A 25,729-nucleotide genomic window follows, 5' to 3' on the forward strand; every position below is an offset into this window, starting at 1 on the left:
AAGAAAAGCTAATATTAACCTCGATTTCTTCCTCAGTTCTCTCTGTCTTTAATTGTTTGTAGCTAAACAACTAGAGGCATGGAACATAAAGAAGGTCCTGTGCAGTATTAACAGTATTTTGTTTCGTGTGAACAGAATTCACTTATTATTTGGCAGTTGTTCAGTATCAGTATCACATTATAATTTAGAAAAAAAAAGACAAATTTAGATGTCAGCGATCTTCAGATATAAAAGTTGATTTAAACTTTAATGTTGAACTAAAAAATGAACTTAGGAAGAGAGATAGTATGAAAGTATACCCTCACATTTTCAGAATTTTGTGCATAAATTTATTTCATTGCCTCATTCTTAATGTTCTTATATCATTTGTTTGTGTACCATTCATTTTCTTATATCAGTTGAATTTCTGCTCTTATTTTTTTCTGTTTTGTTAGCTATTGCACTTTTATTGATTCTTTCTTCTGCCTACTTTGCAACTCTCTCTGTAGCTCCAGAAGCTCCAAAGAACCCTTGTCAGCCTTCGCCATGTGGACCATTCAGTCTGTGTCGTGTTGTTAACGGGCACCCTGTGTGCTCTTGCCAAGCTAACTTTATTGGCACACCTCCATCCTGCAGACCAGAGTGTGTAGTGAGTGCAGACTGTGCCCAAGATCGAGCATGCATCAACCAAAAATGCGCAGATCCATGTCCAGGCACTTGTGGTCTAAATGCTCGCTGCCAAGTTGTAAACCACAATCCTATATGTAGCTGCTCCGTGGGCTTTACTGGTGATCCCTTTGTGAGATGTGTCAAAAGAAAAAGTAAGACTTCCTTTCATTCTAATTCCCTGTCTTACAATTAACAGCCATTTCTTTACATTGATTTTGAAAGGGGGTTGTGTAGTACATAACTGCTATTTTTAGCTAAATAATAGTAAAGACATTTCTCCAGATTCCAGTGTAACATCTTATTTGAAGATTTTATGGTTTTCTTCAAGAAAAATTCCAATTCTTGACGAGTTAGTCTCTCTGTGGGGGCCAAAGGTCTGGAAAAGGAGAATATCAGTATCTGATGACCAGGAGGGATTAAAGTGACTTAAGAATTCACATTCTAATATCTTGTTATTTCTGTCAAGTGCTGCATACTTTTGTGATTATATTTGAGAATAATTATGCAACTTATTCTTCAACCTGATATCTGAAGATTCTGAGATCTTTCCACTTTAATCTTTTGCTGGTACTCAAATGCTGGTTTAATTATTCATTATGTATGACAGATTTATTCATTTGTAATTGTAAAGAGTATTTTCAGACTGTTGAAACTGACTTCTTGCAAGGTGAAATCCTTACATGGAGAAAGTACACTACTTTATGAATGAAAAATAATCATTATGCATTAATGTTGTGACAAAATGACACTGATCCATATAAACTAATTCAGATGAGAACAAGAAACGTGTTTGTTTCTTGATTGCGCAGTTTTCACTTCGGTACTACACTTCCCCTACACAAGATCTGTTACTTCCTAGTTCTGTATACTCTGCTCATAAATAACATATGCAGTCAACATCATTTGTCACGTGTAGTGGTGGGGAGAGAACTGTGGGAAATATAAAATGTCTCTTGATGCAAAAAACCTTCTCAGATACACATATGAACACTTGAATAATTCTGTATTTATTAATAACTTTGTCCTTTATGTTTATACAAATGTAAGATTCCCAAATAGAAGAGTCTTTTCTTGTGGGTTGTAATGCCATGTAGTTTGGAGAGAGCCAAACGTTAGCAAGAAACATCAGGCTGTTTCTGAACTGTATGGTGTTAAAACCCAGAAGACAGTACCTTCATTGGTGCTCATGGGTCCTCTGGACCCAATTTCATGTAGTTGCACTACACTTGTGTTTTTGTTCTGGAACATTGCATCTGTTTTTCTGGTTTCATGGATCATTTGCCGCAGTAGCACTGGCACTGTGATACAAACATATGTTGTGGTATCCCTCACCCCCCTATAACCTTCCTTAGCATGATAATTTTAGGAAGTGACAGCTGATCCTTCTATATAACTAAGAGTTGAGTAATGGATTACTTTCTGTGTATGCATATGTTTTCATTTTACTTTCCTCTGTATTTTTTCAACTTCCATGTTTTTCTTCTAATGGCGTTTTCTGGCATGCCTTCCACCTTCTGTTTTCTAGAACCTCCTGTTCAGCCTCCAAGTGGTAATCCTTGTGTGCCTTCGCCTTGTGGTCCAAACTCTCAATGTCGGGCAGTTGGCAATACACCTGCTTGCTCATGCTTGCCATATTATGTGGGCCGAGCACCGAACTGTCGCCCAGAATGTACAATCAGTGCTGAATGCCCCAGTAATCTGGCATGTCAGAATGAGCGTTGTAGGGACCCTTGCCCGGGTTCATGTGGGGTTCAGGCAACTTGTGTTGTAGTGAAGCATGCCCCAGTGTGTACATGCCAGCCAGGATTTACAGGAGATCCCTTTGCTGGATGCTCTCTCATACCACGTAAGACACACATCTGCATTACAAATAATTTTCTCCAGATAGATTTTAAGAACATAGAATTCTAGGAAACATTGTGATAGTGATATTTTAACTTATTTCTCATGGAAAGAAGAAGATTAGTTATCTGTCAGCATCCAGTAGACACATTATTGGAGTGTGTGTGCATGTGTGCACATGCTTACATATGTGTATGTGGGTGCGAAGTAAAGGTGTTAACATAATATAATTCATTTTTTGTGTTTATGGAGATAAGGTTTCTGTGAATTTTCAACTCATTAATCCCAGTTTATTTTTATAAATGTTTTCCCTTTTCTGTACACTACTTTCACTGCAGACGCGAGAATACATATCATAAGTGATTTTATATGAAGTAGACTAATGTGCAAACATGAAATATTACTCTTCATAATATTATATTGCAGCATGTTGTTGCACTGTGTAGGTCTGATTTTGTGTTCCCTTTCTTGGCACCTATGTGAAACTTCTATTGGTATTTACCCATCTTCTCTTTATTGTGTATCATTACATGTTTCAGCCGAATTGACCATCATCAGGTGTAGAAGTTGTTGTGATTAAGCCTAAGCATGTAGTGATGTACAATAACAAGAAGAATATGAGTGAATATTAACCAAAGTTGCACATAAATGACAAGAAGTGAAACACAAAGTCAGATGAAATATTATGTTCATTTTCAAGAGGAGATTAGTAGTAAATAAAACAGTAATTTGAATGCCTAAATCCTTGCCACTTTCTTGCAAAGGCTGTGTGTTCTTAACATCTGTTGTGCCCGAATCTATCTGTATAACTGTCAGAAAAATCTACTGATTGAAATAACATCAACAGTGACTATATTTATTAAATATTCTATATTATACATTTTACTTAAAATTGACCATCATCATACATGCTATAATTCACAACTTTTTAATGTCTAATATTTAACATGTTCTTGAAACAGTGTAACGTCAAAAACAGTCTGAGGTATAGGAATGTCTATGAATGATGAAGTGTCACTAGCAATGAAGGTGACTATGATTCCATGATAGTATCTGTGGTAGCATTTTGCAACTTAAATTTAGCATCCTGTACTCAAATTACTTCTTTCTGATATGACAAAAGTCATAACATTAATTCTGGAATGAAATTGTTAGCATATCTTATATCTAATTTTATTTATAGTTAATTTCAAATTCAGCTTAATGGTTATGCCATAGTTTTATCAGACTGCCACGATTTTTGTAGCATTTTGGTGCCAAAGTGGGCATCATATGAAATAAGGCATAGACTTTTCTGTTGCTATTTCATGATGACAGTTTTGTTACATAGGCTGCTGTAACCAACAATTTAATTGTTAACCATATTAACTTAATAAATTTGTTTTAATCTTTGCACACTCCCTTGTGCCCGCGCCCACACACACACAAACATGCTGTGTATGATGTGTGTGTGTGTTAGTGAGTGAGTTTGAACAGATGGAACATCTGACTAAGAATAAGAACATGAATTTATGTCATAAATATCCTTAAGATCATCTTATTGCAAAGAGAGGAAAACTTTCATGATGTGATTTTATGCAGCCACATTACCATATTGCAGTATGTTCGTAAACTGAGTTGGTAGCAGTCTGTTCATCAGTTGTATTATTTTACATGAACCTCTTTATTTCTTCATGACTTGCAGCTATGCAGGCTGTTGAGACTCCGCGAGATCCTTGCAATCCATCACCATGTGGTGCAAATGCTGTATGCAAGGAACGTAATGGTGCTGGTGCATGCACGTGTTTACCAGAATATACAGGCGACCCATATACAAGTTGTCGACCAGAGTGTGTTCTGAATACTGATTGCAATAGAGCAAGAGCTTGTGTTAGGAACAAGTGTGTGGATCCCTGTCCAGGCACCTGTGGTCTCAATGCAGAGTGTCGTGTTGTGAATCATGCTCCCTCCTGTAGCTGCAGACCTGGCTATACTGGCAACCCTCTCAGTTCTTGCAATCTTCCTCCACCTAGTAAGAATATATCTTAAGCTTTCCTTCTTTGAGCTATTCATACTATCTACAGCAGAGTTTTGATATATCCAGCCTAATATATAGAAAAGTCAACAAAATAAAGACTGAAAATACTGAAATATATAAATATATGATTATATAAATGAATACAAACATACATTGATTTCAGTTGAGTAGAAAATTGTTAGATTGGCAGAGATTTGAAGCAATCAAACTAGCAGAAACAAAGAAAAACTTTCCAATTATCCAAAATAATTATGTGAGATTTGAGAGTCTTACAGTGGTAGTCATGAAGAGGATCATCATCTGGGATGTTATATAATGCTGTCTTGGAAAAGTGTATGAACTTTTGGAGAAACATTCTACTTCCAGCCTCAGGGTTGAAGAGTAAGCCAGGCAAGCAACATGCAGAAAACAGAGTTTACCACTTGTTGATTTTGATCTTTTTTTAAGCAGTGAAGGCATAAATATGAAAATAAACAAGGAATAGACAAACAAATGCTTATTTGGTAAATATCATGTTCTATGCTGGATAAATCAAAATTCTATTTGTGTTTTCTAAGATAGGGAGAAAAAATGATTGTCTGGATTAAAAATTTTCATTTTTCCCAGGTCAGTAACTGAATTGGGTGTCACTGTGTTAAGTATGGTCCATTTTTAATATCTGTCTTTTTCCACCTTTAAATATACATGAAATTCTTGATACATACATAAATATGTTTGATGCAAAAATTTGATCATTTCAGGTTAAAATAATTACCAGACATTCAGACTTACCTACACATGCTGTTGGTAGATATGATTTCAAGCAGATATAAAAGTTTTCCTGGACATATTCTTTTTTTCATGTAATTTTATGCTATTTCACCCATTGCGGGTTGTGCACCATTCTGTAAGCCTGGTCATCTGTGAAGTACTAGAATCATATGCTTCCTATTATACAACACACCACAGTGTGCACCACATTACAAAAGTGATGTTTCTGATCACTGTGGCTCATAAATTATGTACTGGCTCATAGCTTTCAGTGTTGCTGTTGTTTAAAATACCCTTTTCTCCAAATATTTACTATCATGTTCTTGTCTGTCAAGTCCTGTGTGATAACCCTGTGACTGCAAAGTATTGTGAGTTAAGGCCCTCATTATCAAGACAACATGTTTCACAAAATTTTAACATACTAAGAACTTGATTTCTATCCAGTTCAGTTTTACTTATTTTAAATGATATCGGTATTTTTCAGACTGAATCCAGGCCATCTCAGTTCTGCATACTATCTAATTTCTGACTCATACTTTTTTCTGCTATTTGTATATGCTGTTTCATGTTTCAACTTCTATACATACTTTGAGTTACGTATTTGGTTTCATGCAATTCATATATACATACAATGTGAACTAAGAAACTGTAACATAGTTTATGTCTGGTAAGACAAATCAAGTGTAAGAATTCTTACAAGTGTACATTCATTAAATTATATGATGAATGTCAACTACAAATAAAGTGTTAATATAGTTTACAAAGAAATTGTTTTAAACAATTAATTTCATGATTTTAAATAGGCTGTGTTGATATTGGTCTTTCATTTCCCACAAATTTGTCTTACTTATATACTTAATATTAAAAATAATTTTTTTATACTATGGAACAAATTCTTAGTCTGCATTCCTGCATCTTCTTACATTTATCATTCTGCTTAATGTACGTCTTTTCATGTTTTCTCCAGTCTCATTTCGTTTTCTTGTAGCTCCAACACAGCTGCCTAAGAAGGATCCATGCAAGCCTTCTCCATGCGGACCATTCAGTCAGTGCCGTGTTGTGAATGGTCATGCAGTTTGCTCTTGTCAGGCTAATTACATAGGAACACCTCCAAGTTGCAAGCCTGAATGTGTTGTCAGCACTGAATGTGCTCAGGATAAAGCATGTGTCAATCAAAAATGTGTGGATCCATGTCCAGGCACTTGTGGTCTTAATGCTCGCTGTCAAGTTGTGAATCACAACCCTATCTGTACCTGTACTATCGGCTTCATTGGTGATCCTTTCGTCAGATGTCTTCAAGAAAGTAAGAGTTCTCATTTCTTTAGTTGGGTTTCTCTTCTTGTATCTGGACAATAGATTTAAGTCATGTATGAGGAATCGCATCTGTGATCTAGTGGTCAGAGTTCCTGGCTACAGATCCAGAGGTCTGGGTTTGATTCCCAGCACTACCAGATTTTCTGAGAAGTTGTGGGTCTGGAATGGGTTCCACTGAGCCTCATGAGGATAATTGAGGAACTATTTCAAGGAAATAATGGCTCCGGTCTAAAAGACCGAAATTAACAGCCGTGGGGGTTTGTTGCGCTGGCCACGTGACACCCTCTCTCCGCTAAAGTTGGCACTAACTTCGTCATCAAGCAGTGGTCGCTCAGTCGGTATAGTTCACTTCTGGACTCAGACCATTGTGTTTGTTTTTTGTTTGTATGAGGAATAGCAAAATTGAGAGCCATTTGCAAACTAGCAGTTTATTGAGGCTACTCTTGCAGTGTGATTTTGGAGTTCATTTTAGGAAAAAAAACCATGCTGAAGATTCCTCATTTTGATTTAAATTCTTTTACTGTAACTTTTAAGCCAGAAAATATATTACTTCAGATGTTACATCTTTATTTTTCTTCTTATTGATATTTTTAATTTTAATTTTTTTTATATTCTTCTGACTAGTTCACATAACTTTTTCTCTTCCCAGTTGTTATGTTTCTGTGGACTGTATATTGGCATGTTTTCATCTATCTGTTTTCTAGAACCTCCTGTTCAACCTCCAAGTGGCAATCTTTGTGTGCCTTCACCTTGTGGTCCCAATTCTCAGTGCTATGTGGCTGGCAATACACCTGCTTGCTCATGCTTGCCACACTATGTGGGCCGAGCCCCAAACTGTCGCCCCGAATGTACTATTAATGCTGAATGCCCAAGCAATCTGGCATGTCAAAATAAGCGTTGTAGGGATCCTTGCCCAGGTTCATGTGGGGTTCAAGCAACCTGTGTTGTTGTGAAGCATGCCCCATTGTGCACATGTCAGCCAGGATATACAGGCGATCCTTTCACTGGATGCTCTCTAATACCACGTAAGGAATTTTGTCTATGTTACAGTGTAGGCAATAGTATTTATATGATTGTTGCTTTACATTTACTGAGAATTTAATATTTATGTATTGTGGGGAATACGAGGTCTGACAACAAAGTTTGCGAACTTGCCACCGTGTGCTTGCCATGGCAGTAGTGGACAGAAACCTCAGTATGGTTTGATAACATTGACATATCAGTTTCACAGCTATGTTGTTTTTGTTGATTTATGGCAGTCTCTTTCTGAGTGGTGTCTATTATTGTCTGAGTGTGTTTTGGTGTGCCATTGTGAAAATGGCAGAATGAACGTTAAATTTCTTGTTAACTTGGCAAGAGTGGAAGCAAAATCAGAGAGATGTTAGTTAATGTTCATGGGGAAGGAAACAACAGATTACAAGTGGGAAAGAGAAAGTATCACCGTCAAAGATAGATCAGGACAACCAGCAGAGAGTAGAATTGAAGAAGACATTGCAAAAGTTTGTCAAATTGTTCGTGAAATTCATCGGCTGTCTGTCAGGAGCATAGCAGAGTAAGCAAACATCAACAGAGAAACAGGATTATCTTAAGTGAAGATCTTGACATGAGGAAGTTTTGTTTAATTAACAGGATATTTACGATCTACTCCCGATAATATGGAGTAATAAGTAAATGCAAAACAATGTTGTTGTTGTTGNAAACAGTCAATCAAGCTTACTATTTGGAAGTACTGAAAAAGCTGTGTGGAAAAGTTAGATGGAAGTGACCTGAATTTTTTTTTGCCAACAACTCATGGATCTTGCATCTCGACAGTGCATCTGCTCACATGGCACTGTCTGTGAGGGAGTTTTTAGCTAATAAACAAACAACTTTGCTGGAGCACCCACCCTGTTCACCGGTTCTAGCCCCCAGTAACTTTTTTCTGTTCCTGATGATAGAAGAAATATTGAAAGGAAGGCATTTTGATGACATTGATGACATCAGGAGTAATATGATGGCAACCCTGAAGGCCATTCCACAAAACCAGTTCCAAAATTGTTTTGAAGGGTAGACTAGGGGTAGGCATCAGTGCATAGTTTCCCAAGGGGAGCACTTTGAAGGCAACCACAGTAATATTTAACAATGAGGTATGTAGCACTTTTACCGCGATGAGTTCACAAACTTTATTGTCAGACCACGTATGTGAAGTTCTATAGCATGTGTGTTTTGGGGTTACATAATGACACTGTCAATACCTAGACCATATGTCATTGAATGGTAGGATGACGATAGATGAATGTTGAATTGGAAGGGATTTGGAAGGAAGGGTTGTGGCCTGATCAAGATGTTACCCTGGCATTTGCCTGGGAGGACAGAAAAACCACAAAGGACCTCAGTCAAAATAGCTGCTGTCCTATCCAAGATTTTAACCACTACACTAGTCAATTCAGTAAAAGTTTTATATCATTTGTAACTTAGCTGTGTCTGGATTACTTGATAATCAACGTTGTAAGACATTTTCTCACTTGCAGAGTGCTTCAGTATGTGTCCTAAGATCAAGGAAGAAGTCTACATGTTATATCTACCTTTAATATAGATGTTTTTTGTTTTTCTGCAGTGAAAGACAATGTACATTATGTCAATGGGATCATGTATGATTCATTCCATTCTGATATTTGGAACAGAAACCTTATTTCCTTAAAAACAATTTAAACATATTTAAATCCTGTGGTGACTTAAACATACCTACTCAGTCTCACATATATACTTCAGGAAGATGATTAATCAATTAGGGTGTGAATAGTCATTAAAGTGATTTCTTATTTCAGTTTTTTTCCTTGATTATTTGTCAAATTCAACCCATGGTACAGATTTGTATGTGTGTCTGTATCATTTATGAGATTTGAAGTTCTCATTGCAATGAAAACTAATATTACAGTTTCCATGGATGTGACCCCATGTAATGTGGTAGATAGATACCAACATTTTGGAGAACCTTGCTGTCTGTAACCTCAGGGTGCAAGAGATCTGTGGAAGTATACCCTGGAGATGGAAGCAGCAAATTCTTTTGAAATATTGGTACCTATTTATCAAATGGCATGGTTTCACACCCCATAAGATTGTAATCTTAATATCTTTTATTCTGATTATCAGCTTTGGTTAAGAATTCCACAAAATTTGAACATGCTTTTCAATTTAGAATAATTCTGTAATGTTTTAAAATAATACTCTCTTATTCTTTATTGCATAGTAAATAATATATGTGTAATATGTTGTAGCAGCTCTGAAAGATATACCATTTTGAAGGTTAACCATTTTCTTCAGTGTATGAATTTCAGAACTCTTAAGTTTTCAGTACATTTATCAGTATTCTGTTAAGTGAACATGATAACCATAGGGACTGAATGTAACTTTCAGCTGTTCAGCCAGTTGAGTCTCCACTTGATCCTTGCAATCCATCACCATGTGGTGCAAATGCTGTATGCAAAGAACGTAATGGTGCTGGGTCATGCACCTGTCTTCCTGAATATACGGGTGATCCGTATTCAAGCTGTCGACCTGAGTGTGTTCTCAACACAGATTGTGACAAAGCAAAAGCATGTGTGCGAAACAAATGTGTGGACCCATGCCCAGGCACCTGTGGTCTCAATGCTGAATGTCGTGTTGTGAATCATGCTCCTTCCTGCAGTTGTCTACCTGGCTATACTGGCAACCCTCTCAGTTCTTGCCATCTTCCTCCAGCTAGTAAGAAAAACACTTAACATTACAATACTTGCATTTACTGAATGTAACAATGTATCTTTTCTTTAAGGTACTAATCTCAGTTATTTGATATAATGATTTAATGGGTAGATTAAATATGTCAGCTAATCAGAACGTGACAGAAATATTAGTCTGAACAATTAGTGACATTGATGCTTAATGCATTGCAGTTGGAAGTAGATAGACTAGTATAAAACAAAACTAGTACACAAAGGAAGTTATGTACATAGATTTTATGTCATGAAAGATATATAAAACAAAACTGGTACTCAAAGTAAGACATGTATGTGGATTTCTCCTGTCATAAAAATTATTTTCTTCTTTATACGTTACTTGTGTAGGAATATTTATGCTAAACATTATAATTGCTCTGAATGGTAATTTTCTTACCCATACATCTGTGCACAGCCTACATTGTCTGGTCTATAATTTCACACCAAAAATTGAAATGTTAGGTGTTTAGGTAAATTCATATTGATAGCTTTTTATTGAACTGATATAAATGTCATCTCATCCAGATCTTGTGATATTTGTGATTCAGTATATATGCTTACATTATTAACATAAATTATGTCTGCAGAGTAGTATCAAGCGTAACAGAATACAGTAGAGGATATTTTCTTATATGGAAATCAAATAACAGAGGTTCTACCAAATTCTTTGTTTCCTAAAATCTGTATATATTTTATTTTCATTTCATGGAAAGTGAATGCTATTTGGAATTATTCTATTTAATCATAATATGTATAGTTCTTCATGCATGTACCATTTTCTTTGCATTCCTCCAGCTCCAACAGAGCAGCCTACAAAGGACCCATGCAAGCCTTCTCCTTGCGGACCATTCAGTCAGTGCCGTGTGGTGAATGGTCATGCAGTTTGCTCTTGTCAGGCTAATTACATAGGAACACCTCCGAGTTGCAAACCTGAATGTGTTGTGAGCACTGAATGTCCTCAAGACAGGGCATGTGTCAACCAGAAATGTGTGGACCCTTGTCCAGGCACTTGTGGTCTTAATGCTCGGTGTCAAGTTGTAAACCACAACCCAATTTGTAGTTGTAACCCTGGCTTCACTGGTGATCCCTTTACAAGATGTCTAAAGGAAGAAAGTAAGCATTAACCTCTTTCTCTTGAGCTTCTAATGTGGTGTATGGATTATTATACATGTTTTTCTCAATTAATTATCTTTGTCCAACAGTCCATTTGTCTCTCCACAAAGACTGAAATTCTTTCTCTCTTGTAGATACTTTTTTTAATTACTGTCCAGTTTAAAATCAATTACATGAAGTTCCAATTCTTGTATGATATTGTTGTGATAAATTTTGCAGATTAAAGTACTTGTATTAAAATTTAAATTATTTTCAAAATTTAGTTTCACATTATTATATGTACACTTACATATTATTATAACATAACAGGAATTTATTGTTATATTTTATTTATCTGTACTTTTTTATTTCTCTTTGGTGCAATGTTTGTATCTTATATAAGTTAAAATGTTGAATTGTGTTCAACACTCTACAACTTATGATAACTAGCTTGTTATCACTTGACATATATATCAGCGTTTCCCCCAAATGCTCTGAATATTAATAGAATTTGTCAGATAGAATTGTTTAAACTTCAGTCTTCTAAAGATTATGTGTTTTAATCCACACACCGTTATTTTCCTTCATTTAATATCATAATGTTGTAACTTATACCGAATGATTTTGAATATTTGCATGAAATAAAATCTGAGTGTTCAAATTATTAATTATCATTAACAAGTTTGACATTGTTACTCTTTAAATGTCATATTACTTCAGTTCTGTTGCTGTCTGGTGAAAGGTTTCTTTTTGGCATGTGGTTACTATTTTTCTAGAACCTCCTGTTCAGCAGCCACCAAGTGGAAATCCTTGTGTGCCTTCACCTTGCGGGCCCAACTCTCAGTGTCGTGCTATTGGAAATACTCCAGCATGCTCTTGCTTGCCAAATTTCTTGGGCCGAGCACCAAACTGTCGACCAGAGTGTACAATCAGTGCTGAGTGCCCTGGCAACTTAGCATGTCAGAATGAACGATGTATAGATCCCTGTCCTGGATCATGTGGCTCCCATACCACCTGTGTTGTTGTTAAACATGCCCCAATGTGCTATTGTGAGACGGGATACACTGGTGATCCGTTCACAGGATGCTCACAGATTCAGCAAAGTAAGCAGTCTACATTCCTCTGGTTCTTTCAGTTATAAACATAGTAACATGAACCCAGCTATTTATCATTACAAAGAGAGCACACTTATTTGCTTCCACCACATACTTATGTAAGACATATATTTCTAGGCACGTTATTCTCTATGAATACAGTCATAAGCTCAAATTCTGTCGTTATTTGTGGACAAATTAGCATTTGATTTTTATTTATCACTGTTAGTCATGTGACATATATCCTACAACATCAAATTTTATTATATAGTTAGTGACATAGTATATAGTGTATAATCATAATTTTGATAGCAGCTATATAAAAATACAAAATTATTTTCTTTATTATGTTATGTTGGTGTCACTAATTTAATCTTTCTAGCTCCTACTCCAACTGAAGGACCTGGAAATCCTTGCAATCCATCACCATGTGGTGCTAATGCAGTGTGCAAGGAACGAAATGGTGCTGGGTCTTGTGTATGCCTCCCAGAATATTTTGGAGACCCATACACTGGCTGTAGGCCAGAATGTGTTATCAATTCAGACTGTGATCGCACCAAAGCATGCTTAAACAACAAGTGCTATGATCCCTGTCCTGGAACATGTGGTCTGAATGCTGAATGTCGTGTGGTGAACCATGCTCCATCCTGCACGTGTATAGTGGGCTACACTGGAGATCCTCTCTCTGCCTGTGTGCCCATTCAGCCTAGTAAGATGATTGTTCTCTCTATGTACTCTGACATAACCATGAACAGTGGTGAAGATGACTGTAATTTTTGGCTGTGTAGAGTTATATAATGAAGCGCTTCCCAATAAACTGTTATAATTCAGATGCTCTTTAACATCAAAATATACTCATTTCAGAAGACACCCTGATTAAGAACATTTAATGGACCGAAATTTGAGGATAAATGCACAGATCTTAAAAGAAACATTTTGCACATTCCTTATTTTGTTAATGGTGGAAATAAAACTAATAATTGTACAGAATGAATGGATTGGACATAGAAATTTACTTATCATCAGCAGTATATTAGCAAAGAATTGAAATATCATCTTCCATTGTCCTGTGTTTGTGTTAGAAGGTGTTCATTTTTAATTTCTTATTCCTAATCTGTCACATTATTCTTTTTCAAACTTGTCCATCAACAGAAAATTCTAAGGGCTTTTATAAATTAAAGGTTATTTTGTTTCCACATGATTAATTACTATTAAAGAATAGTGAAAATTCTGGCTAAAGTAATGTTACATGCATGCTGTATTTATGGATTTTCCTCTAAATTATTTATGATTGCCAGAAAGCCAAATCCATTTGCATGGCAGTTATTAATTTATTTATTATAATTATTTGTAACTTGCTTTCCATAGTCTCTACTGTTACTGTTATTGGAATGTGATCTGTAATCTTCAGCTGTTGAATGTGGCATGTGTGCTATTTTCTTTATGTTTCTTGCCTTCATTTAGTGGTTCCTGAACCTCCTCAGAATCCATGTGATCCGTCTCCATGTGGACCCAACAGTCAGTGTCGGTTGGTGAATCAACATGCTGTGTGTTCTTGCTCTCCTGGTTTTGTTGGAAATCCACCTTCATGTAGACCAGAATGTGTTGTTAGTTCTGAGTGCCCACAGAATCAGGCATGTGTCAATCAGAAATGTGTTGACCCATGTCCTGGCACGTGTGGTCGTAATGCTCGCTGTCAAGTTGTGAACCACAATCCAATCTGTAGCTGCTCTCCTGGCTTTACTGGAGATCCTTTTACAAGATGTGTGATGCAAGCAAGTAAGCTTCTTGTTCTTCACTGCCTTTCTTTACTTCACTTTTCTGTCATTTGGTTTTAAAGGGGAGTTTCTTTTAGGCATGTTCTGGGTTCGATTCTGTATCTGCTAAATTAAGGTTCATGTGGTCGTGTGTTGAATTACTAGCTAAAGTCCTTTTGATTTAACATCTTGCTATATTTTCATTTCAAGTGAGCAGCCTACCAACCATTGTGAGCAACAAAGAACCCATAAAAGCCCACAAGAAGCTCTCACATTTATTCTGTTGTTACAAAATATTGCAGAAAGGTTTGATCTAGTGCTCCTGAAAGTGGTAGAACTTAGTATTGCCCAACAGAAATTTCATTTGATTTTTAAAATCTTTAACATGAACCATAACTGAAGGTGCAGTGAAATTGCTGTTTCAGACATAACAAGCTGTATTCCAGACATCCAAATTATATAAATTACATGTGGGTAGAATCTTCATTTTAAGTCGTAAAATATAAGTACTGTTACTTCTTTTAAATGTGCTTTAATCACGTCCGCATGATATAGAAGTAGTCATGAAGATGGGGGTTTGAATTAATTGGTTATTACCTCAATTGTAGTTTACTTAGGCCACAATAATATACTCTTTAAGTCCTGTATTCTGTTGGCAGAAGCAGTTCTTAATTGGCTGTATGTAAAAATGGAATTTCCACATATTTTTCACATTTGTCTGTTCTTTAAAACTCCTTTTAAAATTGTTCTTTTCTAAACACAACGACCATCAAAACTCATACATACTTCGCTTTGCAATAATGAGTTTATTGGTCTAATAGTATTACATTGCACTATATGTTTCTGCTTCTAAAGCCATCATCAGGCAGTGCAATTAACGCACATTTTTAAACTACTGAACTGCACTCTGTATATGGTCTCATATAATTGAATGTACCTGGTATCCTGTTCAGTTAATATATTCAGTCATGTATCTCAGATTATTTTAAGTCTTATATAAAATATAATAAAACTGGAGTGAAAATTTTACATTTAGAAATGCTTAAAGATATATATAGTAAAATTTGTGTATCAAAAAATATATTACGTTGTTATGTTGTATTGTAATGTTAAAACAATGAGTTAAAATTTGTTTTCCTTTATACGTCCAGTATTTTTCGTGTATTGTTTTTTGTTGTTCTAGTTTTTAGTTACTGTCTAAAATATCTCTCTCTCTCTATCTCTATATATATATATATATATATGTGTGTGTGTGTGTGTGTGAGTGAGAGAGATACGTTTTATATATGTAAAAGTAAGTAAAAGTAAAGCTATCCCTGTAACAGGCCATGAAGGCCCATAGGGTTGTGAGACGTTGAGGGTCCCACGTTATCTAAACAATCGGCTCAAAGATGGCGGTATTTAAATTATTTATTTAATTCCTGGTACTCATTTCTGTTAGAGGCTGAGTGAACCCGAGGGCCATAGTGCGGCCAGAAGAATGACCTCATCGGGATTTGAACCCGTGACCTTCCGACTTGTAGCATAGTGCCTNCTGAACTGCACTCTGTATATGGTCTCATATAATTGAATGTACCTGGTATCCTGTTCAGTTAATATATTCAGTCATGTATCTCAGATTATTTTAAGTCTTATATAAAAAATTATAAAACTGGAGTGAAAATTTTACATTTAGAAATGCTTAAAGATATATATAGTAAAATTTGTGTATCAAAAAATATATTACGTTGTTATGTTGTATTGTAATGTTAAAACAATGAGTTAAAATTTGTTTTCCTTTATACGTCCAGTATTTTTCGTGTATTGTTTTTTGTTGTTCTAGTTTTTAGTTACTGTCTAAAATATCTCTCTCTCTCTATCTCTATATATATATATATATATATGTGTGTGTGTGTGTGTGTGAGTGAGAGAGATACGTTTTATATATGTAAAAGTAAGTAAAAGTAAAGCTATCCCTGTAACAGGCCATGAAGGCCCATAGGGTTGTGAGACGTTGAGGGTCCCACGTTATCTAAACAATCGGCTCAAAGATGGCGGTATTTAAATTATTTATTTAATTCCTGGTACTCATTTCTGTTAGAGGCTGAGTGAACCCGAGGGCCATAGTGCGGCCAGAAGAATGACCTCATCGGGATTTGAACCCGTGACCTTCCGACTTGTAGCATAGTGCCTTAACCACTACGCTACCACGTTCCCCTCATTACCTAAACTAATCTGAAATCCATGACTGAATATATTAACGGAATAGGATACTAGATATATATAGTAATAAGCATTTAAATTATATGAGATCATATATTGAGCACAATTCAATAGTTTAAAAATGATTGTTAAATTATACCGCCTGATGATGGCTTTAGGAGCCGAAACATGTGGTGCAATATAATACCATAAGACCAATAAACTCATTACTCTACAGTTAAGTGTGTGTATGAGTTTCGATGATTGTTGTATTTAGACAGAAACAATTTTTAAAGTAATTTTGTAGAATAACACAACAAGATGCATTCCTTGAAGAAGTCTTTTCTCTCTTGAAGTTAGATCTCTGTGTATAACATATTTTTCACATACAGGTCAGTGGTATGGCTTCCTTTACTGTACACTTTCCTTTCCATCTGTGTTTAGAGTTGTGATAATGTGTGTATCTCAGGAAATATTTAGTTTTGTATTACTTTCTTAATTTTAAGCCAAAATTAAATGTTAGCACGGCTCGGGTAATATTATTTCCAGAATAAATGGAGCTTCACTAAACTGGTTACATGAAAAATGGTATAGTTCAGTGTTTTCCAAAATTCTTTATCCATGGAACTCTTTACACAAAATTGCAGTGATGGTACCCCCTCGAAAAACTAAAGCTTTATACATCAGAAGATTATCAGTTTGGATTTTGCTTGGTGTGTGAAAGGTAAAGACAAAGGAAATGAAAAATTAGATTTTATCTACAGCTTGCTGCGTTGTTGAACAGAATGTTTCTAATTTTCTTATTGCAAATATGCTAAAATTATGAGTTACAGTAGTTAGATACATCAACATGATATTGCAGAATTTCACCTGTTTGTTTTTGTGGCAGTATAGTTCCAGTTCCACACACGCATTTTGTGGCAGAGGCATAGGCTTATGCAGTCTGCATGCCTGCTCTGAACACTCTTGAGTCAGATCTGCTTAGAAAATTATCAAGGAAAGATAATTTAAACATGCCTGTGATGTACAATAAGAAGTAATAGCATCAAAGAGCAGTAATATTATATCTTGGTGTCACAGAGACTAAACAAGGAATTTCATCTCTGTCATCAGACCTTTGCAGATCCTTCAGTGATGCAAAGGTTCTGTAGAATATACCGGTAGTTTGGTAATTTCTTACAAAGTTTATTCGGCAAAGAATAACATCTCAGTTCTTCCTTGTTTACTGTCTTGAGTTTTTTTATTACTTCTGTCTTTTGTGTTACTGTTTATATTTTAGCACTTCAATATCTATCTTTATAACTTGTTTTCTTTTAGCATGTTCTGTACTTGTCTTGTATCTTGTCTTCTAGCAACTACTCCTGCTCCTGTTGGAAATCCTTGTAATCCTTCGCCCTGTGGGCCCAATTCACAATGTAAGGTGATTGGAACACAACCAGCATGCTCTTGCCTGCCAAATTATGTGGGACGAGCTCCAAATTGTCGCCCAGAATGCACGCTTGATGCGGAATGCCCCAGCAATCTAGCCTGCCAGAACGAACGCTGCAGAGACCCATGCTCAGGTGCCTGTGGCTCCCTTGCACAGTGCACAGTTGTGAATCATTGTGCAGTATGTACATGCCCCCAGGGCTACACGGGCAATCCTAATTCAGCCTGCTTTCTGGCACCACCACCATGTAAGAATATGTTCTAACTTTAATACAACAGTAGTTTATAAAATGTTACCAGCTATGCGACATAACAAATCTCAAGCACATATAAGTTGGAAAAATTTTAAATCTTGACTTGATCATTTTATTTCCTCTGAGCAACATATCAGCAATTCAGACATGACATCATTTAAAATAAATTGAGTAGATTTCATGTCGCCAAAACATGACGTGTTCTAAGGCTGCAGATGAAGAACAAAACCTCCTGATATGAAATGTGGTAGATGCTAATATTTTGAATAACCAGGTGTGGACATCCAACATGGGGTATTCTTCCAGCTTGGGGGTTGTGTGGGAGGCTAACTACCCTACCTGCTAAACCCTTGTAAGTTATAAAACATCACAAATGGTCTCATAATTGGTTGAACTCTTCGGTATGATCTAAGGAACAGAAAGGGAGACCTTAACATAGATAGAAGGATTGTATGAAAATGGGTTTTAAAGAAATAGGGAATGAGAGAGTGGACCAGATCATCTTGTGTAGTTGTGAATACAGTGGTAGACTCTTGTGAATGTGATAAGTAAGCTCAGTTGACAGACTATCAGCTTCTCAACAAGGCTCCTGCAACATGAGTTAGTTACTACAGGTTATGAAACAGACCATAAGATTACTGAAGTTTATTGTGACAGATAGTTGTTAGTAGCTCTCACAGAGGATACAGAAAGATATGCAGTAGTTGCCTTATGAATATACAGTGGATCTGCATAATGCATAACACTCATACTCAATGAACGCATAATCATTTGTTGTGCTTAAAGCAGCAGATTGTATCGCTGTGCTTAATATGCTAAAACATAGTGCAGAAAGAGCATTTCAAGTGATCTGATATTGTCAAGATTTAATGAATTTAATTAAATGGATTGGCTATGAATACTATTAAGAAGACAGGAATGAAGTTGCAGTGACCACATAAACTAAGGAACATATTGTCTTTGACAGCTTGGGCTGTGATCATGGGTTTGAATCCCATTACAACATTGTTATTTCTACATTTTTTGTGTTTCTGTTCTGTGTTACTATACGAGTACATCTTTTGACTGGCTGTTCCCCTAGGTAGGGATTTCTGTTAAATGTTTGTCGTGGTTTCAGATGTAGGGTAGAAGAATTATAAGAAGATGGGATTGAGATGGAAGAAATTTGTAATATGTAGCAGAAACACTAGTATACTTAATGTTGTCGAAAAGAGAATAGAGAATTCTCAGTGAAGGGTTTGATACTCACCAAGATGTTTGGTCCATTGAAAATGAACACAGACAAGTATGTATGTATATGTCTGTACTCATTTGTACTTGATGAGTTTAGTCTCTTGTTTATATATAACACCTTCAAGAGACATAAATAAAATAAAAGGCATTAAACATGTTAATTCAAAATGCTAGAGATTTAGAAGAAGTGAAAAAGAAAAAAAATAGTATGGCTCCAGATTGTGTTACTATTATCTCATACCAGATAATCATATACATCTGAAATTCATGTGTAAGTGCTTGGCTGTACATCAATGTACACCATTCACAGGTACTGTTTCCCCTGAAGGTATGATAAATTTTTAGAAATCTTCATTGAAGAGTCACTGATCCTAATCTGTATGCTCATGTTTGTGGATATAGAAAGCTCTTGTGTTCTTTGGTTAGCAGTGAGCTGCTTAGGTACTGCATATTTCATAATGTATGGTTGAACCGTCAAGGATTCTCTTGACACAAGGGGCATGGGCAGATGTTTGTAGTTATGTCAAGGAAATTAAAGCCTTGTTACACTGGTATGTGAATGAGTGACGAGTGAGTGAATGAGTAAATGAGCTTAATACTAACTGACAATTTTTTTCACATATAAATACACCGTATGATCTTCACTGAAAAATGATGTATAATTACCTTGAAACATGAAGTGAATAACCATTTATACTGCGTGTTTAGATGCTAGTGTATATGAGTGTAATTTTTGCAGACCTTAGTAACAAGTACAAACTGTTGAGATCTGATGCTTGACCTTGAGCATCCTATCATCAAGCTTTGCTGGATGATTATGGTAGTTACTGAATTTTCAACAGTAACTCTAAAATGACATACAAATTGCATATAAAATTTGACTTTCTTCACATTTATTTAGGCTTAAGACCATATTAGAATGGGGAAAAACAATATTATGCTATTTCAAATATATTAAATGCGTTGTTGTTGTTGTTGTCGTTGTCGTCGTTGTCATCACCATCATCATCATCATCGTTATTCTAATATGCATTGTTCCAATTTTTACTTTGAACTTTTTCAGCAGAAATTGAAAGCAGTTAGAGTGTTGGCATTTCTCTTAAATATAACTTAGTCCCTTTCAGTCTGAAATTTTCATTAGTGACAAATATATTTCCAGCCACAGTACCAACGCCACCAGCGAACCCTTGCTTCCCCTCTCCATGTGGGCCAAATGCTGAATGTCGAGAGAGGAATGGTGCAGGATCTTGCACCTGCCTGCCTGGCTATGAAGGTGATCCATATGATCAGAGAGGTTGTAGGCGTGAGTGTGAAGTCAACTCAGACTGCACACAAGTGTTGGCATGCATCACATTCAAGTGCATGGATCCATGTCCAGGAACATGTGGTTCTGGAGCTCAGTGCAGTGTATTGAATCACATTCCAACATGCACATGTCCACCACAATTTACTGGGGACCCTTTCTTCCAGTGTCGAGCAGTACCACCAACACGTGAGTTATTTCTCTTTATTCATTATTTGGATTAGGGAACTTACCAAGAGTTATAGTTTGTAATTCCTTTTTTAGCCTACTTTCCTAAAGAATTCTTATTTGATCTCCATCCTATGTGTCTGTGTTTAATGTTAGTAACTTAAGTATTACAAATTTATTATCAGTCATGTTTAATTTATTTATTTATAGTTTTATATATATGTAGTTAACAGTATTTATCTTCTGTTGTTTTAAATTCTGTTGTTGACATTTTCATTCACATAATTTCACCTTTAACTTCCTTTAAATGCTGAAATTTACTTCATACACAGATTTGTAAACGGTTCACAACTAGTTTACGATGAAACTCTGCTGTTATGGGCTTGTCTGCAGGGAGACACAAAAGTTTCTACCCACCATAGTATGCTAGTTGGCTAGTGCATTGATGCATGAAGAAATAGGTTTTAACAGCTGCTTCCTGCAAGAGTTAATACCAAAAACATTAGACAATCTAAAATCAGCCATAGAGGACACCTTGAAAATTGATAATGACCCACAGTTTTGCAAACGAGCTTGCTCTAGTATTCTTGAACATCCTCAGTAGAGAATTAATTCAGAAAGTAGTAAATTTGAACATTTAAAGTAGATAATTTGAACTTTAAAATGGCAGTAATTGGCATGTACACATGAATAATAATAAAATAAAATAATACAGTATGATGGCTTCATTTTTAACTTTTTTACCAACCTATATACATAAGAGTTAGTGAATTCTTATTATACCCACATTAGGAGCACCATACAAATGCTAAAGAAAATACAAGACATGTAAGAAATATACTATATAGTCAGTTCCTCTCCCTTTTCTCTTCACATCCAATATATTGTGACATGGACAGTGCAACGCTCAGTAAACACCCCCCTCCATGGTGACGTAACAGCACCGGAGCAACTGCCGCTGCTACGGTAACAGGCCAGTGAACACTCCATCCCCCTCCCCATGGTGACATAACAGTGCTTCTCACAGTGACATAACAAGGGACACCGCGGTTACTACAGAGCAATAAACAACTCTCGGCAGTGTTCCCCAGCAACGTCAGGAAACTCGACATTATGCAACAGTGGTAGCTATCATTTAACTATTTTCTGTGTTGTCAGTGCGGAAGCTACATAACAAGAGGATTACCGGAGTAACCAGTCAGTTGCAGTCTAGCAGTCACCGAGTTGAGTTGTATTTAGTGAATGACAGTGACTCCAGCAGGAGAAGTAATTGTGATACTGCCGATGGCAGTAGTTGTGAGATTGTAAACAGTGTAAATGTAAGAGCGAATGTGCAATAAATTCGCTAGATCCAATACGGTGTAAAGTTGTTTGTCGCGTTATACACCCAACATGTGACAATTTGGTGTCAGAATTAGTTACGAACTTACACACGCCAAAAAAAAACTGAAGGAGATAAGGGCCAACCAAGAAAAGACGGAGGCCAATAGGAAGGCCGACAAGGAAGAAATGAAGGCCGATAGAAAAGCCTGGCGAGAAAATATGGACGCAAAAATGCGGGCCATCCGAGCAGAAACGAGAGCCAGTCAGGCAAGGACAAAAGCCATGGGAGGAGAAGAGATGGCCGCCACGCTAGAAAATACGGGCACCAGCCACAAGGAGATGGTTGCCGAAACCAAACCAGAAAGAGACATGGAGACGATGGTCTGACGAGAAATGACGGAGGCGCATCTAGAAGAAGAAGAGACGATGGCCTGCCAAGAGATGTTGCATCAATCCGAGATGAACATTAATTACCAGTTAAACTTTGTTAACATTTTGAATTGAATGCTTACCAACTTTCAGTTTCTTCTTTCCCTCATATTTTGATACAGAGAACAAAATCTCTAATTTATTATTATATTTGTAAGTGAAGAAATGTGTACTTCCTACCATTTTCTTACTTTCGCCCTTGCTCCTATTTCCATGTTGTATTTATGACTTAAAATTTTGCTCAGAAAATAAGAACTTTTTATTTTGAAAATTCTTTATCTATACCTCACAGTTTTTCATGCATTTAGTTTAACAATGTAACAAAAATATGCACAAAGAATGTTTACAGTGGCACTACCTACCTCAGACTGAGAGGAGTCCAGTTATTGTCCTACAGAAATTCATCCATTTTACTTTCCTTCAGTATCTTTATTTCCATAATCTCAAAAAATGGAAGTGAAATCAGGGACCAAATTACATGAACAACAGATATCAGATATGTAAGTGAAGGCATGTATGAGAAATGCACAACGCTGAATTAATTTTATATACTTGTTTATAGTTTATTTAATAAGTCTTTAGTCATATGGTGTTAAATGGCAGAATGATTGGTGGGTAATGACTTTCCAAGAATTTGGACGAAAGTGAGCATTGACTAATTTGAGGTTCTGTTTCAGCATATGGAATTCGGTCATGTAGCACTGGAATATTATGTAATTCAGTGTTCACTTCTGCATATATTCTGAATATTTAATATTATTTCATTAACCGTGCCTTAATTAATGCTTGTTATATATTATACTCATAATTGCAGTCTTTGACTGTGTACTACATTTTTGTAACTGACCTACAGCAGGTGGTTTTGTAAAATCGAGTTTTGTATTTTATAAATAGCCTTTTTGTAACCCAAAATAAACTCAATAATCAGTAGGAACATTAATTACCATGACAAACAAGTTACGCGTGATTTATTTTTTCAGCTCCGACACCACCTCAGGATCCATGTTCCCCTTCACCTTGTGGCCCCAATAGTCAGTGCCGTGTGGTGAACCAGCAAGCTGTGTGCTCATGTCAGCAGAACTATGTTGGCTCTCCCCCACAGTGCAGACCTGAGTGTGTGGTCAGCTCTGAGTGCCCTCAGGATAGAGCCTGTGTGAATCTCAAGTGTGCTGATCCCTGCCCTAACACTTGTGGCATTGGTGCACAGTGTACCACAAAGAACCACAACCCCATCTGTGCTTGCCCTCCTGGCTTTACAGGAGATCCATTCAGTCAGTGCACACCACAACGTAAGTACTGGCTTTATATTTTATTGTTATTTAATGAGCTAGCCAGAAAATGTGTGCTTTACATGATACTCGTATTGAATTGGAATAGCCTGTGGAAATTATAGACACGTTTATTACAGAAAAAGTTGAGTATATAATATGAAAGATATTTATGGTGGCTTTAAATAAATGGAATTAAACATGATAGGGTAGCAGCAAGAAAACTAAACATTAAAACAATGACTGGACTTTTTTTATTTTTTATTATTTAGGAAATGGACCCAGAAGCATTGATGATAGAAACAATTAACATGCATTTGATTGATGCTGCACACTTGCTCAATAAGAAAAAAAAACGAATCCCATGTCCTGATTTTGAGATAACACAATACAAGGCTCCTGGTGTATGAACATATACTGTGTTTTGTTTTAATTCTGTTATGTAGTATACAGTGTTTGTGAAGAGTGCTGTCTTCTGGGATATAATGCCTTGTAGCCCACTGTAAGTTAACTGACATTTCCGAGGACCACATTGCCTCCATCTTCAGGATCGAATAAGTTGATCAAAATACCTCCTTTCATGTTGATATCTTGGTCAGCTCATTCAACCCTGAAGGTGGAGGTGATATGTTCCTCCAAAATTTCAGTTGAATTTCAACGGACTACACAGCGCTATATCCCAGAAGATAGCACTCTTCATAACCACTGATGTGTGAACCTCATATCCTATATAGAATGATTGTTAATTCAAGGCCGAGTTATCTGGCTCAATTTAATAAGTCAGAGTTTATTTATGAAGCATTTTTTTATGTAAGTTTTGAGGTTTTCATGGCGATGACTATGAAGAAAGTCGTCTTCTGGGATCTGGCGCCGTGTATTCTTGGTTTTCACNGTGGCTTTGTGGAGTTCTCTTGAGGGAAGAGATGAGAGGTTTCCATGACTTGCTGAGACAAAACCCTGTTTCATTGTTCATGTTGTTCGGATGGAGCTCGATCTCAATGGCCTCCATGATGCTGCTATCTGGGTAACGGCTCTTACAGGTGAGTATGGCGGTTTTGTGAAACTGGATACGGTGGTCTAGTTGGATGCTGTGTTCAGCTACGGCTGACGTGTCTGGATGTTCTAGGCGTTAATGCCGTTGATGTTCTTTCAACCTGGTGTCCACAGAATGGCCCGTTTGCCCAATGTAGACCTTGCCACACTCGCAGGGGATTCTGTAAATTCCCAGTGTCCTCAGTCCCAGGTGATCCTTGACAGGCTGGAGGAAATTAGATATTTCCTTAGGAGGCAGACCAACTGATTTGATGTTGTGTTGGGACAGCACTCTGCTGATCCTGTTGAATATAGTCCCGCCAAAAGGCAAGAAGGCTACAGTGTCTCTGTGGTCATCATGCTGATTGTAGTTGGGATGGCGGTTGAGGGCCCTGTGGATCTGCCGGTCATTATAGCCATTCCCCTGCAAGTGCAGCAAGGTCTACATTGGGCAGACAGGCCATTCTGTGGGCACCAGGTTGAAAGAACATCAATGGCATTTACGCCTAGAACATCTGGACAAGTCAGCCGTAGCTGAACACAGCATCGAACTAGACCACCGTATCCAGTTTCACAAAACCACCATACTCACCTGTAAGAGCCGTTACCTGGATCGCATCATCATGGAGGCCATTGAGATCAAGCTCCATCCGAACAACATCAACAAGGAAACAGGGTTTTCTCTCAACAAGTCATGGAAACCTCTCATCTCTTCCCTCAAGAGAACTCCACAAAGCCACCCCAGTTCTTCATGTCATTGATGTCGGCAGCCTGTCCCCAACCAACCGGTTCTTCTTGTTTACCCGCTACCTCCGTGCTATTGACCTCCAAGTTGCCTGGATTCACTGGCCGGTCCCCCCCC

General features: G+C 36.8%; 1 protein-coding gene across 1 annotated transcript in view; it reads left to right on the plus strand.

Moving 5' to 3' along the window:
• The window catches only part of LOC111868671, a gene marked incomplete at its 5' end in the record, with an annotated part of 256,954 nt that overhangs the window by 190,669 nt on the left and 40,556 nt on the right, over positions 1-25,729 (plus strand). Inside the window, 13 exon segments of the mRNA XM_033753134.1 lie at positions 489-800; positions 2,174-2,494; positions 4,175-4,501; positions 6,246-6,560; positions 7,276-7,596; positions 9,968-10,294; positions 11,110-11,411; positions 12,164-12,500; positions 12,874-13,200; positions 13,956-14,270; positions 17,782-18,105; positions 20,504-20,836; positions 23,548-23,856. Coding sequence (XP_033609025.1) covers positions 489-800; positions 2,174-2,494; positions 4,175-4,501; positions 6,246-6,560; positions 7,276-7,596; positions 9,968-10,294; positions 11,110-11,411; positions 12,164-12,500; positions 12,874-13,200; positions 13,956-14,270; positions 17,782-18,105; positions 20,504-20,836; positions 23,548-23,856 — 4,170 coding nt within the window.

This window comes from Cryptotermes secundus, unplaced genomic scaffold (assembly GCF_002891405.2).
Source record: "Cryptotermes secundus unplaced genomic scaffold, Csec_1.0 scaffold832, whole genome shotgun sequence".
NCBI classification, from domain to species: Eukaryota; Metazoa; Arthropoda; class Insecta; order Blattodea; family Kalotermitidae; genus Cryptotermes; species Cryptotermes secundus.